Consider the following 16,917-nt stretch of genomic DNA (forward strand, 5'->3'; position numbering starts at 1 on the left):
AGTGTAAATTCAGTGGTCAGGCAATGATTTCTTTCCTCTACATATTCCGTATACAGTATGCTTTTCACTCTGTCATGGAGTGCCCTTTCTGCCAACTCAGCTTTTCTGCTCATTACTCCACCTTACTTATCTCTCTAGTGCATTCTTTTCTCTCTCTCTCTCTCTTGTTCTCTTTCTCATTCTGTCTCATTCTCTCTCAGTGCTCTCTTGCTCTCTCTGTCTAGTCTGTAAATTGCTTTTTAGAGATGTGGGATTTGGGCCAGAGACAGGGCGAGATAAGGGGACAGGGCGAAACACCCTCTTCTCAGAGGGAAATTAGTTAACGCTGTGAGAGCTGCGTTACAGATAGAGAGAGGAGTGCAGGTTACTTTGGTTGTACTCTGGGTATAGATGGGTGTAGAGGAAACAGTGACTACCCTAGAAGAAAAAAAGATGCTAAGTAGATCCATACAGGGTTCTTCGGTTTGTCCCAATAGGGGAACCCTTTTTAGTGCTGGGTAGAACCCATTGCAGAGGGTTCTACCAAGAACTATTTTAACATCTAAGCCAGTGGTTCCCAAACTTTTTATAGTCCCGTATCCCTTCAAACATTCAACCTCCAGCTGTGTACCCCCTCTAGCACCAGGGTCAGCGCACTCTCAAATGTTGTTTTTTTGCCATCATTGTAAGCCTGCCACACAGTCACTATACTATACATTGAGTGTGAGTTTTTGTCACAACCCGGCTCGTGGGAAGTGACAAAGATGTCTTATAGGACCAGGGCACAAATAATAATATAATAATAATCAATAATGTTGCTCTTTATTTAACCATTTTACATATAAAACCTTATTTGTTCATCGAAAATTGTGAATAACTCACCACAGGTTAATGAGAAAGCTTGAAAGGATGCACATATCTCTCCAATGTTGGGTTGTATTGGAGAGAGTCTCAGTCTTAAATCATTTTCCACACACAGTCTATGCTTGTATTTAGTTTTCATGCTTGTGAGGGCAGAGAATCCACTCTCACATAGGTACGTGGTTGCAAAGGGCATCAGTGACTTTTAACAGCGTGATTTTCCAGGGCAGGATACTCTGAGCGCAGCCCTATCCAGAAATCTGGCAGTGGCTTCTGATTAAATTACATTTCCACAGAACCGCTTGTTGCAATTTCGATGAGGCTCTCTTGTTCAGATATCGATAAGTGGACTGGAGGCAGGTCAGGAAAGAGATAACGAATCCAGTTGTTTGTGTCATCTGTTTCGGGAAAGTATCTGCGTAATTGCGCACTCAACTCACTCAGGTGCTTCGCTATATCACATTTGACATTGTCCATAAGCTTGAGTTAATTTGCACACAAAAAATCATACAATGATGGAGAAATATGTGTGTTGTCCTGGTTATTGCAGACAGAGAAGAGCTCCAAATTCTTAATCATAGCCTCAATTTTATCCCACAAATTGAATATAGTTGCAGAGGCCCTGTAATCCTAGATTCAAATCATTCAAGTAAGAAAAAACATCACTCAGATAGGCCAGTCATGTGAGAAACTCATCATCATGCAAGAGGTCAGACAGGTGAAAATGATGGTCAGTAAAGAAAACTCTAAGCTCGTCTCTCAATTCAGAGACAATGCAGAAAATGCACAAGAGTTCAGGGGCCTTGCTTTAACATTTTCACTGTGGTGTCCAAAACATCTTTCAAGCTGTCAGGCATTCCCTTGGCAGCAAGAGCCTCTCGGTGGATAATGCAGTCTACCCACGTGGCATTGGGTCAACTGCTTGCAAGCGCGTTACCACTCCACTACGTCTACCTGTCACCATCAGTACAGATACAAACACATCTTGACCACCAAAGTCCATTTGATGTCAGTACTTAAATAAATATATATATCTAGTTGTCCTGGTTTCCACTGGTTTGCAGAAGAGGATGTCTACCTTAATTGACCCCTCCATAAACTTAATGGACATATACCAGGAGCTGATTTTTTTATTTTTTATTTATTTCACCTTTATTTAACCAGGTAGGCCAGTTGAGAACAAGTTCTCATTTACAACTGCGACCTAGCCAAGATAAAAACAACAACACAGAGTTAGTTACACATGGGATAAACAAACGTACAGTCAATAACACAATAGAAAATCTGTAGACAGTGTGTGCAAATTAAGTAAAGAGGTAAAGGCAATAAATAGGCCACAGTGGCAAAGTAATTACAATTTAGCAATTAACACTGGAGTGATAAATGTGCAGATGAGGATGAGCAAGTAGAAATACTGGTGTGCAAAAGAGCAGAAAAAAAAAAAATTATGAGGATGGGGTAGGAAGTTGGTTGGATGGGCTATTTGCCGATGGGCTGTATACAGTGGCAGCGATCGGTAAGCTGCTCTGACAGCCGATGCTTGAAGTTAGTGAGGGAGATATAAGTCTCCAACTTCAGTGATTTTTGCAATTCGTTCCAGTCATTGGTAGCAGAGAACTGGAAGGAAAGGCGGCCAAAGGAGGTGTTGGCTTTGGGGATAACCAATGAAATATACCTGCTGGAGCGCGTGCTACGGATGAGTGTTGCTATGGTGACCAGTGAGCTGAGATAAGGTGGAGCTTTACCTAGCAAAGACTTATTGATGACCTGGAGCCAGTGGGTTTGGCGACGAATATGTGCGAGGTCCAGCCAACGAGAGCATACAGGTCGCAATGGCGGGTAGTATATGAGGCTTTGGTGACAAAACGGATGGCACTGTGATAGACTGCATCCAATTTGCTGAGAAGAGTGTTGGAGGCTATTTTATTAAATGACATCGCCGAAGTCAAGGATCAGCAGCATAGTCAGATTTACGAGGGTATGTTTGGCAGCATGAGTGAAGGCTTTGTTGCGAAATAGGAAGCCGATTCTAGATTTAATTTTGGATTGGAGATGCTTAATATGAGTCTGGGAGGAGAGTTTACAGTCTAGCCAGACACCTAGGTATTTATAATTGTCCACATATTCTAAGTCCGAACCGACCAGAGTAGTGATGCTAGGCGGGTGGGTGCGGGCAGCGATCATTTAGTTTTACTAGCATTTAAGAGCAGTTGGAGGCCACGGAAGGAGTGTTGTATGGCATTGAAGCTTGTTTGGAGGTCTGTTAACACAGTGTCCAAAGAAGGGCCAGATGTATACAGAAGGGTGTTGTCTGCATAGAGGTGGATCAAAGAATCACCCGCAGCAAGAGCAACATCATTGATATATACAGAGAAAATAGTCGGCCCAAGAATTGAAACTCTGTGGCACCTCCATAGAGTGCCAGAGGTCCGGACAACCGGCCCTCCGATTTAGCACACTGAACTCTATCTGAGAAGTAGTTGGTGAACCAGGCAGGGCAGTCATTTGAGAAACCAAGGCTGTTGAGTCTGCCAATAAGAATGTGGTGATTGACAGAGTCGAAAGCCTTGGCCAGGTTGATGAAGACGGCAGTACTGCACAGTACTGTTTTTTATCGATGGTGGTTATGATATTTTGTTTAGGACCTTGAGCGTGGCTGAGGTACACCCGTGACCAGCTCGGAAACCGGATTGCGTGCGGAGACAGTACGGTGGGATTCGAGATGGTTGGTGATCTGTTTGTTCACCTGGCTTTCAAAGACTTTAGAAAGTCAGGGCAGGATGGATATAGGTCTGTAACAGTTTGGGTCTAGAGGGTCTCCCTCTTTGAAGAGGGGGATGCCCGCGGCCGCTTTCCAATCTTTAGGAATCTCAGACAATACGAAAGAGAGGTTGAACAGACTAGTAAAAAGACCAAAGTAATACATTTTGGCCAGATAACTCACACCGGAATTGGCCCGAGCTCAATCGCTGCATCCTAGCCATAAGTAATACTGCCTAAGGCGACCCAGACCCAGGCCACATGACGTCGGCCGAGTCTGACTCGCAGCCGAGTGCCCCGACTCTCAGCCGGAATCGGCCCAGATCCACTGTGCTATCTGGGTGGCTCTCGTGCTAGAAAAGGTTGGCGATCTATGCCTTAATCCAAATTGATTTATAGTTAACTTGTCCGACCGTGCGGGAATCAAAACCACATGGATTAGCATATGAATTAGATGTCCTCTTTCTCCACATTTTCTCAATCATATTTCCTAAGGACTTGAGATAGGAGAGGATAAAAAAGAGTGGAGAAAGGGAGAAGGGACAGAGAGAAGAAAAGAGAGAACTCATGTTTTAGTTCAACTAGGCATCAAGAGGAATGAACTGAAGGGAGAGGAGATTGAATGGAAATGTTGTGTGTGTGCGTAATTGTGCATGTGTGCTTGCGTGTGTGTGTCTGTAGGCTACTGTGCTTTAGGACAGCCAGACCCTGGTTATTTTTATCCTACCAGCCAAGGGCAGGGTCCACAGAGGGTAAAAGCACTTTAATGCTCCATGTTACACACACACTGTAACGGCTGTCGTTGGTGGAAGAAGATGAGGACCAAGGTGCAGCGTGGTAAGTGTTCATGATGTTTAATAACCTAAACAGACCACTAAATGACCAAAACGTCTATCTCTCTTTTATCAACACTGTATGCAAAAGGTTTTATTGTCTTCTCAGAAACCTAGCCTTCTCTGTGTTGCTCCCCACATCCCCAATTCCGACACACTTCTGTAAAGCAGTAGGTGCTGTTGTGATGACATCCTGTAGGTCTGATATCTGATTGGAAGTTAGCTCAACAGTAATGCTATTGGTCAATAACTCAGATTTGGAATCTAAACATGGTCAAATGGTGATAAAAGGGTTTTAGCTTCACTGTGTCTCTCTTTCTCTGACCTTTGTTCCTGACCTGCTGTGGTTAGATATACAGTCTTTATGGAGTCAGATAGTCAGATAATTCATGTAATATAATTTGTTAACATACAAATTAGATATTCTTATCATGGGTCGCATGTGATGTATAAATAAAAGACATAGGCTATATAATATATATTAACTCACGCACACACACACACAGGTCTCCCCCACTTTTCTCTGCTCTTCCTTCCTCACACCCTCACAGTTCCATCTCTGTCCCTCTTTCCCTGCATCCCTCGTTCCGCTACTTAGCAACAGTTTCCAGGGTTACAAAGTTTCTCCATCCATCGCCCCCTCCCCACCTCCAAGATAAGTCTCTGACTGTCCCTGAGCTATGTTCTGTCCACTTCCTAAAGCTCCACCATGAAGGCTTTATTGAAGGCTAAACATGTTGCTTTTAATGAGAAGTAAATACCTTTTATTGAACTCCCATCTTCCTCCCAAAGTAATCTTTATGGAAGTGTAAATTCTGTTCACTTTGTACATGGTCTTTCTCATGGATCAAACTGGTTGTTTGGCTGTTCATTGATTTTGACCAATACATCTTTATGTCTCATAGCCATCTTTATCTATTTGATTTAGAATTTTAGGTCCCCTGTAGGTATAACAAATATATATATATATACAGTATATATATACAGTACCAGACAAAAGTTCGGATTCTTTAAAGTAGCCACCCTTTGCCTTGATGACAGCTTTGCACATTCTTGGATTTCTCTCAACCAGCTTCATGAGAAATGCTTTTCCGACAGTCTTGAAGGAGTTCCCACATATGCTGAGCACTTGTTGGCTGCTTTTCCATCACCCTCCTTGGTCAAATAGTCTTACACAGCCTAGAGGTGTGTTTTGAATCCTTGCCCTGTTGAAAAACAAATGATAGTCCCACTAAGCGCCAACCAGATGAGATGGTGTATTACTGCAGAATGTTGTGATAGCCATACTGGTTAAGTGTGCCTTGAATTCTAAATAAATCACTGACAGTGTCACCAGCAAAGCACCCCCTTACCATCACACCTCCTCCTCCATGCTTCACGGTGGGAACCACACGTGGGGAGATCATTCATTCACCTACTCTGTGTCTCACAAAGACATGGCGGTCGGAACCAAAAATGTCAAATTTCGACTCATCTGACCAAAAGACAGATTTCCACCGGTCTGATGTCCATTGCTCATGTTTCTTGGCCCAAGCAAGTCTCTTCTTCTTATTGGTGTCCTTTAGTAGTGGTTTCTTTGCAGCAATTCGTCCATGAATGCTTGATTCACGCAGTCTCCTCTGAACAGTTGATTTTGAGATGAGTCTGTTACTTGAACTCTGTGAAGCATTTATTTGGGCTGCAATTTGAGGTGCAGTTAACTCTAATGACCTTATCCTCTGCAGTGGAGTTCATTCTGGGTCTTCCTTTCCTGTGGCGGTACTCATGAGACCCAGTTTCATCATAGCACATGATGGTTTTTGCAACTGCACTTGAAGAAACTTTAAGAGTTTTTGACATTTTCCGTATTGACTGACCTTCATGTCTTAAAGTAATGATGGGACTGTCGTTTCTCTTTGCTTATTTGAGCTGTTCTTTACATAATATGAACTTGGTCTTTTACAAAGGGCTATCTTCTGTATATCACCCCTACCTTGTCACAACACAACTGATTGGCTGAAATGCATTAAGAAGGAAAGATTCCACAAATGAACTTTTAACAAGGCACACCTGTTAATTGAAATGCATTCCAGGTGACTATCTCATTAAGCTGGTTGAGAGAATGCCAAGAGTGTGCAAAGCTGCCATCAAGGCAAAGGGTGGCTATTTGAAGAATCTCAAATATAAAATATATTTTGATTTGTTTAACACATTTTTGTTACAACATGATTCCATATGTGTTATTTCATAGTTTTGATGTCTTCACTATTATTCTACAATGTAGAAAATGACAATACAAAAATAAAAAAACTGTGAATGAGTAGGTGTGTCCATACTTTTGACTGGTATTATATATAAAACAAATATTTGATAAAATATATAACTTTGCCTTTACTGCTATAGCCCATAGAAACGCATTGAGTAGCACATTCATAAATGGCAAAACAGACTGTCAAAAAGTAGGAGACAAATTGAGATATAAGAAAGCTAAGCAAATATAAATATATATTTTTTTAGACTTTCATTACTTCAATGTAAAAAACAAAACGGTACCGGTTACTATCAGATGTGTCCCGTGATACTTGTGGGGGTCGTACAACAGAATGTAGAGCAAAACAGAGAACACCATCGTGTGATTCTTTCCGTACGTGCGTGTGTCTGTAGTGAGGTAATATGTATCAATTATTAGTTATCAAACCGTTCGGATGCTATAGACGTTTTCGTGAGAAGATCGATTTTCGGGATGTCTCATGGTCTGACAAACACCGCTGTAGCTCGGCCACATTTTCCACCACAGATGTGGATGCGGTGGATTGATACGCAACCCATGCATGAGTGTGTGTGTGTGCGAGCGTGCGTGCGTGTGTGTGTGTGCGAGCGTGCGTGCGTGCGTGTGTGTGTGTGTGTGTGCGTGGTGTGTGTGTGTGTGTGTGTGTGTGTGTGTGTGTGTGTGTGTGTGTGTGTGTGTGTGTGTGTGTGTGTGTGTGTGTGTGTGTGTGTGTGTGTGTGTGTGTGTGTGTGTGTGTGTGTGTGTGTGTGTGTGTGTGTGTGTGTGTGTGTGTGTGTGTGCGTGCGTGTGTGCGTGTGTAGCGATGATCTCTACTATCATGTACTGACTTCTATGTGAAAACTTTTTCTGTCTGTCACACACACTCATACACACACACACACACTCATACACACACACACTCATACACACACACACACACACACACACACACACACACACACACACACACACACACACACACACACACACACACACACACACACACACACACACACACACACACACACACACACACACACACACACTGAGGAACATGAGGGCATGTCCTATTAGATAAAACCAGTTTGATGTGGTTTATGGAGACTTCAGCTTGTTAGATCAATGCATGTTGTGTTTCTACAAAGGAATCTGGTAATCAGTGTATAGCTACTTTATAATATTTCATTAAATGTTTATTTGTCTTGTTGATAAGATGGTAAAGTCCTGCATGGTCTAGCTTGGGAGCAGTACCAGTACTTACTGTACTGGGCTGTGCTGTTGTGAGCCAGGGATGTCTCAACGAGTGAAATATCTCCACTGAAAACGTCAGTCCATAATCTGCTATGAGGACTTTTTCAATTATGTGAAGTGAAATAATTTTGCGGTTGAGATGGAATCGACCCTAACTCTGATTATTTGCCTTGCCGAGCCACTCAATCTTCTAATAACTGTAATCCTTCCTCAATGTAGCTATAGACATACACACTGCTACATGCACGCACATGTGTGTGTGTGAGTCAGTGGTCGGCAGTGAAGGATCCGTGTGTGTAATGAGTATTGACCCAAGGAAGACCGCTTGCACTGGGTAATATGGCTACAAAAGAGAGAGGGAAGGCTGATCGCAAGAGAGATAGAGACAAAGAGAGACACCCTCACAGACAGCCATTTCAGTGAACCGTGTACAGTAGTGTGAGTGTACAGCAGTAGATGACTGATTAATTATGCACAACACATAGACACCTATGTTTGGTTCAGATTTGGTGCGTTCCGACATTGATTAAGTTAATAATTGATATGTTCGATTCACATCTCCAACTAAAGGAAAAAGTTCAAGAATAGGATTAAGCCAGTGGCTCAGACAGAACTATTCAAGCAGTAGATGCATCTCCTTTAAATGTTTCTATAATGGTTGCATTGTCCGCAACAATTGAATACTGCTTTTGTAATACAGTGAATAGCCTGAAGTTGATGTAACAGTATTTATTCAACCTTTTAATGAGTTACACATCCATGGCCACATTTGGAGTTTTACTGTGTTCTATAAATGTATTCTTATGTAATCAAAGAAAGTGTGCATTTTCAGAATTGCAAGTCTGTGGAGATCTTCACAAGTGCTATAATAATCTGCCCAGAATCTCAAACCACAATGATCCTTTGTACTTTTAACGTAATCTCAACTGCAATCCAGGTAATTTGGTTATGCTATTAGCTGAAGCACAGGGATAACACATTAAACTGTTGTATAAATAAAGTAAATAACATTTAACTACCCATTTGAACTTTGTTGTGCTTTTAAGTGGATTAAAGTGCAATGATTCGACATTTAGTTGACAACTAAACCAAAAATCAGACGTTGTTTTTCCCTTGGAATTTGGTTGTGCTTTTGGATTGTTGAATGCATGTTGATAACACATTGGGAATTCAACAAACGTTTGCCACCCACTCTTTGTGAGTGGGTGAATCTACAGAAGGTTGTAATCTCATTGATCAATGTCTCAACCAAATATTACCCAATTTTCCAAGTCTAAATGTTGTGGTGTGCCCAGTGGGTAGGCAGTATTTCTTAAACTTGCAGAAGGCAAATAATTTCTGCAACATGAAATATAAATGTTAATATTAGATGGAATGGGTCCTTACTTCTTTATTGGGTTGTGATGTATTTCTGATACATTTTAATACTTTTTCCGCGAGATGTTTTCTAAGACCCCCTTTTCCATCTGTTTGACCATAAATCAAAGAAAGCCGTTGCTTATTCCACATTTTTAGCCTGGAAAATGGTTGAAACGTTTACATATGCTTTATAAATAGACTCTTAGCTTTCCTTTGACACCACATTTTAACTTGACATGTTAGAGCTCATGGGGCTTTTTACATGGAAATGGCTTGAGCTAAAGTAGGACAACAGCTGGGACAACCTTTTTGCCCTCACTCACATGACCTCTGTTTATGGTTTCCTTATCAAATCATTTATTGGTTGCGTGCACAGTTTCGCAGATGTTATTGCAGGTGCAATGAAATGTTTGGAATGCTAGCGCCTAACAGTGCACCAATAAAAAGTTATCAAAAAACTACAAACAAGAAATCAATCAGTAATCCAAATGCAACTCATGCGAATATACACCAAAATATATATAGTAAGAATATGTACAGCAGTATACAGTGCCTTCGGAAAGTATTCAGGACCCTTGACTTTTTACACGTTTTGTTAGGTTACAACCTTATTCTAAAATTGATTTTTTTTAAATCCTTCATCAATCTACACACAATACCCCATAATGACAAAGATTCATAAAAAACTGATATCACATTTACATAAGTATTCAGATCCAAAGTACTCAGTACTTTGTTGAAGCACCTTTGGCAGCGATTACAGCCTCGAGTCTTCTTGGGGTATGACACAACAAGCTTGCCACATCTGTATTTGAGGAGTTTCGACCATTCTTCTCTGCAGATCCTCTCAAGCTCTGTCAGGTTGGATGGGGAGCGTTGATGCACAGCTAGTTTCAGATCTCTTCAGAGATGTTCGATCGGGTTCAAGTCTGGGCTCTGGCTGGGCCACTCAAGGACATTCAGAGACTTGTCCCAAAGCCACTCCTTCATGAAGTAGTCACCTGGAATGCATTTCAATTAACAGGTGTACCTTCTTAATGCATTTGAGCTAATCAGTTGTGTTGTGACAAGGTAGGGGGGTAAACATAAGATAGCCCTATCTGGTAAAAGACCAAATCTATATTATTGGCAAGAACAGCTCAAATAAACAAAGAGAAATGACAGTCCATCATTACTTTAAGACATGAAGGTCAGTCAATACGGACAATTTCAAGATCTTTTAAAGTTTCTTCAAGTGCAGTCGCAAAAACCATCAAGAGCTATGATGTAACTGGCTCTCATGAGGACCACCACAGGAAGGGAAGACCCAGAGTTACCTCTACTGCAGATGATACGTTCATTAGAGTTACCAACCTCAGAAATTGCAGCCCAAATAAATACTTCACCGAGTTCAAGTAACAGACACATCTCAACATCAACTGTTCAGAGGAGGCATCGTGAATCAGGTCTTCATGGTCAAATTGCTGCAAAGAAACCACTACTAACGGACACCAATAATAAGAAGAGACTTGCTTGGGCCCAGAAACACGAGCAATGGACATTAGCCTAGTGGAAATCTGTCCTTTGGTCTCATGAGTCTAAATTTGAGATTTTTGGTGCCAACCACTCTGTCTTTGTGAGACGCAGAGTAGGTAAACGGTGATCTCCGCATGTGTGGTTCCCACCATGAAGCATGGAGGAGGAGGTGTTACGGTGGGGGGGGGGGCTTTGCTGGTGACACAGTCAGTGATTTATTTAGAATTCAAGGCACACTTAACCAGCATGGCTACCACAGCACTCTTCAGCGATACGCCATCCCATTCAGGCTGTGTAAGGGCTATTTGACCGAGAAGGAGAGTGATGGAGTGCTGCATCAGATGACCTGGCCTCCACAACCACCCGGCCTCAACCCAATTGAGATGGTTTGGGATGAGTTGGACAGCAGAGTGAAGGAAAAGCAGCCAACAAGTGCTCAGCATATGTGGGAACTCCTTCAAGACTGTTGGAAAGGCATTCTAGGTAAAGCTGGTTGAGAGAATGCTAAGAGTGTGCAAGGCTGTCATCAAGGCAAAGGGTGGCTACATTGAAGAATATAAAATACAGTGGGGCAAAAAAGTATTTAGTCAGCCACCAATTGTGCAAGTTCTCCCACTTAAAAAGATAAGAGGCCTGTAATTTTCATCATAGGTACACTTCAACTATGACAGACAAAATGAGGAAAGAAAATCCAGAAAATCACATTGTAGGATTTTTAATGAAATTATTTGCAAATTATGGTGGAAAATAAGTATTTGGTCACCTACAAACAAGCAAGATTTCTGGCTCTCACAGACCTGTACCTTCTTCTTTAAGAGGCTCCTCTGTCCTCCACTCGTTACCTGTATTAATGGCACCTGTTTGAACTTGTTATCAGTATAAAAGACACCTGTCCACAACCTCAAACAGTCACACTCCAAACTCCACTATGGCCAAGACCAAAGAGCTGTCAAAGGACACCAGAAACAAAATTGTAGACCTGCACCAGGCCGGGAAGATTGAATCTGCAATAGGTAAGCAGCTTGGTTTGAAGAAATCAACTGTGGGAGCAATTATTAGGAAATGGAAGAGATACAAGACCACTGATAATCTCCCTCGATCTGTGGCTCCACGCAAGATCTCACCCCGTGGGGTCAAAATGATCACAAGAACGGTGAGAAAAAAAATCCCAGAACCACACGGGGGGACCTAGTGAATGACCTGCAGAGAGCTGGGACCAAAGTAACAAAGCCTTCCATCAGTAACATACTGTCATGTTTGTCATTTATTATCATGTCTTGTCCCTGTGCTCCCCATTCTGTTCGTTTCCCTCTGCTGGTCTTATTGGGTTCTTTCCCTCTTTCTATCCCTCTCTCTCCCCCTCCCCCTCTCACTCTCTCGCTCTCTCTTCTCTCTGTCGTTCCGTTCCTGCTCCCAGCTGTTCCTATTCCCCTAATCATCATTTAGTCTTCCCACACCTGTTCCCGATCCTTTCCCCTGATTAGAGTCCCTATTTCTTCCTTTGTGTTCCGTTCCTGTCCCGTCGGTTCCTTGTTTAGTATTCACCGTGCTGTGATTGTGTTTCGCCCTGTCCTGTCGTGTTTTTTGCCTTCATCAGATGCTGCGTGTGAGCAGGTGTCTCTGTCAACTACGGCCTGCGCCTACCCGAAGCGACCTGCAGTCTGTGGCCGCTTCTCTTGTTATTCCCCTCTACAGACTAGAGGATTTCTGTTATTCCCTGTTTGGACTTGAATAAACTCTGTTTCTGTTAAGTCGCTTTTGGGTCCTCTATCACCTGCATGACACATACTACGCCGCCAGGGACTCAAATCCTGCAGTGCCAGATGTGTCCCCCTGCTTAAGCCAGTACATGTCCAGGCCCTTCTGAAGTTTGCTAGAGAGCATTTGGATGATCCAGAAGAAGATTGGGAGAATGTCATATGGTCAGATGAAACCAAAATATAACTTTTTGGTAAAAACTCAACTCGTCGTGTTTGGAGGACAAAGAATGGTGAGTTGCATCCAAAGAACACCATACCTACTGTGAAGCATGGGGGTGGAAACATCATGCTTTGGGGCTGTTTTTCTGCAAAGGGACCAGGACAACTGATCCGTGTAAAGGAAAGAATGAATGGGGCCATGTATCGTGAGATTTTGAGTGAAAACCTCCTTCCATCAGCAAGGGCATTGCAGATGAAACGTGGCTGGGTCTTTCAGCATGACAATGATCCCAAACACACCGCCCGGGCAACGAAGGAGTGGCTTCGTAAGAAGCATTTCAAGGTCCTGGAGTGGCCTAGCCAGTCTCCAGATCTCAGCCCCATAGAAAATCTTTGGAGGGAGTTGAAAGTCTGTGTTGCCCAGCAACAGCCCCAAAACATCACTGTTCTAGAGGAGATCTGCATGGGGGAATGGGCCAGAATACCAGCAACAGTGTGTGAAAACCTTGTGAAGTCTTACAGAAAATGTTTGACCTCTCTCATTGCCAACAAAGGGTATATAACAAAGTATTGAGATAAACTTTTGTTATTGACTAAATACTTATTTTCCACCATAATTTGCAAATAATTTCATTAAAAATCCTACAATGTGATTTTCTGGATTTTTTTTCTCATTTTGTCTGTCATAGTTGAAGTGTACCTATGATGAAAATTACAGGCCTCTCTCATCTTTTTAGGTGGGAGAACTTGCACAATTGGTGGCTGACTAAATACTTTTTTGCCCCACTGTATATATTGATTTGTTTAACACTTTTTGGGTTCCTACATGATTCCACATGTGTTATTTCAGAGTTTTGATGTTTGACTATTTTTCTTCAATGTAGAAAATGTTAACAATATATAAAAAACCTTGAATGAGTAGGTGTGTCCATACTTTTGACTGGTACTGTATCTGGGGAAGGGTATAAAACAATTGCTAGAATGTTGAAAGTTTCCAAGAGCACAGTGGTCTTCATCATTGGGAAATGTAAAAAAAAATATGGAAGTACCCAGACTCTGCCTGAGCTGGCTGCCCGACCAAAATGAGAAACTGGGCAAGAAGAACCTTGGTCAGGGAGGTTCCTTACCTGAGATAGGAGAACCTGCCAGAAGGACAACAGTCCCTACAACACTATACCAATCTGGGCTTTATGGGAGAGTGGCCAGACGGAAGCCACTCATGAGAAAAAGGCACATGACAGCACGCATGGAGTTTGCAAAAAAGCACATGAAAGACTGCGATCATGAGGCAAAAGATTATGTGGTCTGATGAGACAAAAATGTTACTCTGTGGCCTGAATGCAATACGCTCTGTCTGGAGAAAACCAGGCACAGCTCATCACCTGTCGAACACCGTTCCTTCTGTGAAGCATGGTGGTGGCAGCATTATGCTATGGGGATGCTTTTCAGTGGCAGGGACTGGGAGACTGGTAAGGATAAAGGGAACAATGAATGGAGACAAATACGGGCAAATCCTTGATGAGTGCAAACGACCTTAGACTGGAGCGAAGATTTACATTCCAACAGGACAATGACCCCAAGCATACAGCCAAAGCAACACTGGAACGGCTTCAGAACAATAATATGCAACTCCTTGAGTGGCCCAGCCAAAGCCTAGACTTGTAGCCCATTGAAAATCTGTGGAAAGTCTTAAAGATTGCTGTTCACCGCAGCTCCCAGTCTAATTTAACAGAGCTTGACAACATCTGAAAAGAAGAATGGGAGAAAATCCCCAAATCCAGATGTGCAAAGCTGATACAGACATACCCAAGATGACTCAAATACTTATGTATATGAGATATATCTGTATGTAATGTTTTATAAATGTACAAAAATGTCTAAAAACATGTTTTCACTTTGTCATTATGAGGTATTGTGTGTATATTGGTGACAAAAAAAATAGAATTTAATTCATTTTGAATTCTGGCTGTACCCAACAAAATGTGGAATAAGTAATGGTTATGAATACTTTCTGAAGGCAGTATATATTAGAATGAGCTATGTGAAGTCCAGTATACACAGTCTGAAAAGCTATATAAAATAAACATGAAACTTGAATTGTCCAGTGTTTAATGACTCTATATACTGTAAGTGTGTGTGTTTGTGAGTATGGGCGTATGTGTGTGAGTGTATATGTGAGTACAGGTCTGTCTGTCTGTCTGTCTGTCTGTCTGTCTGTCTGTCTGTCTGTCTGTCTGTCTGTCTGTCTGTCTGTCTGTCTGTCTGTCTGTCTGTCTGTCTGTCTGTCTGTCTGTCTGTCTGTCTGTCTGTCTGTCTGTCTGTCTGTCTGTCTGTCTGTCTGTCTGTCTGTCTGTCTGTCTGTCTGTCTGTCTGTCTGTCTGTCTGTCTGTCTGTCTGTTTCTTTCTTTCTAACTACAGGAGATGGTGTGATGGCCTGGATTCAGTCGCGGCGTTGATGCACTTGTACTGTCTCTGTCGGCTAGATGGTAGCAGAGTGAATAGACCGTGACCTGGGTGGCCATAGTGCAGGGTCACTGTACTAGGGAGTAGAGTATGTTCAGAGTATATTGCGTTTGTGCCTGTGGCTCCTGCAGGATATCTTAATTAACTTGTTATTATGCAATAAACACTTCCAGAAAATGACTGACCTGATTGATTGCTATTCCACCCAGGTCCCCCCCCTTCTTTCTCTCACAATCTCCCAATCCACCACCAATCTCTCTCTCTCCTTTCTCCTCTTTCTTTCTCTCCCTTCCCTCTTTCAATCCAATCCAATGTCTTTGCCCCCTTTTTCTCTCACACCCTCCCTCCTATCTTCCTCTCTCTATTTCTTCTCCCCCTCTCTCACACCTTCTCCCACTCCAACCCCATTCTCTCTCGCTCTCTCCCTCTTTCTCTGCCCCTGGCAGCCTCAGACCAAGCCTAGGTCTCCTAAATGTATTTGGTTTTCACAGGGCAGGGTTTTTAATTGTGTTTCTGTACCAACCATCACACACAAACACATACTCATACTTATACACATACACGCGCCACTGTATTTCCCGTCTTCTCCACCTGAGGAGAATAAATTGGATGCATAATGAAACAGTAATGAAAGAAGAGCCCTTTTTGTGGGAAAATAATTCCCCTCCCAGCTCCCAGTTGATGCTTTAACAATCCATTACTTTGTGAGTTTTTCAAATTTACGAAACTGCAACTGTTCTCTCCTCAAATACGTATATTAAATTGCGTTTCTATTTACATATTCAAATTGATTATGGGCAAACGTCACAGTCCATAAAACGGTTAGAGTTCGAGAGAGCACACAGCGCATCGTCCTTCTCGCGCCCCCCTCTCTCGCTCTCACTCTCTCTGACCCTCCCTCCTTCCATCTCTCTCTCCGTGCAGTGAGATTCCTGGGGACATCACAGCGGGAGGCAAGTCTGCTTTGAAGAGAGCGCAAGGACAGATGAACCCTTCATATCGGAGAGCAAGCCTACTTCACATCAGACAACATGCAGGTAAACAAATTCAACTTCATTCAATCTACTAAAGTGGTCAAGGCCTACCATTGCTTCTGAAATTGCGCGTCAATCCAAAACTGCATGTTTCACACCTTATAGGGGTAATCCGCAATAAAAAAAAACGGAGGGATGGGGCTATAGAAAGAGCTATGGATGCAATGACTGACCATTCATGATTTTAAAAGTATAGTTTTTGAGGCTATACAGTGACGTTTACATTTACTTAGTTTCCAAACATTGGAGTAAAACAACCTTATTTTGGGGGTTCAGTTGTGGTAATAAGACAGTTGAACTAAGCTCATGAGGCATTTATAAATTACATTCTTCAAGAATCAATGGGGTACATATCATGAATTGATTTACTGTAAATACAAAAAGGAATGGAGCAACTGCAGATTGCCCCTTTAATAATTCGGAAGAGAAATTGTTATAAATCATAGTAGCCTAAACACACATTATAGTAGCCTAAACGCACATTTCGCCCTATTTGAGCCAAAGCAGAGAAGTTAAGTAACTTGCAGGCTTGTTTTCAAATTGCTGTGCGTTTTGTTGCCAACCTATTTTGCTACCTGACAACTTTACGGGTTTCACTTTTTAATTACCGTTCATATATTTATTTTTTCCTCGACTTTTTCACTCCGGACGCTTTATCTGGACACGATTCGTCAGGACCTCCAACAGCCGAAGCT

General features: G+C 42.3%; 1 protein-coding gene across 2 annotated transcripts in view; it reads left to right on the top strand.

Moving 5' to 3' along the window:
* Nucleotides 1-4,388: 4,388 nt before the first annotated feature.
* The window catches only part of kcnip3a (Kv channel interacting protein 3a, calsenilin), a 70,562-nt gene continuing 58,033 nt past the window's right edge, over nt 4,389-16,917 (top strand). For both annotated transcript variants that reach the window (XM_046347060.1, XM_046347061.1), the window contains exons 1-2: nt 4,389-4,437; nt 16,113-16,225. In XM_046347060.1, coding sequence (XP_046203016.1) covers nt 16,220-16,225 — 6 coding nt within the window. In that variant the 5' untranslated portion in view covers nt 4,389-4,437; nt 16,113-16,219. The remainder of the gene's footprint in view (nt 4,438-16,112; nt 16,226-16,917) is intronic.

Source organism: Oncorhynchus gorbuscha, linkage group LG04 (assembly GCF_021184085.1).
Source record: "Oncorhynchus gorbuscha isolate QuinsamMale2020 ecotype Even-year linkage group LG04, OgorEven_v1.0, whole genome shotgun sequence".
NCBI lineage: Eukaryota > Metazoa > Chordata > Actinopteri > Salmoniformes > Salmonidae > Oncorhynchus > Oncorhynchus gorbuscha.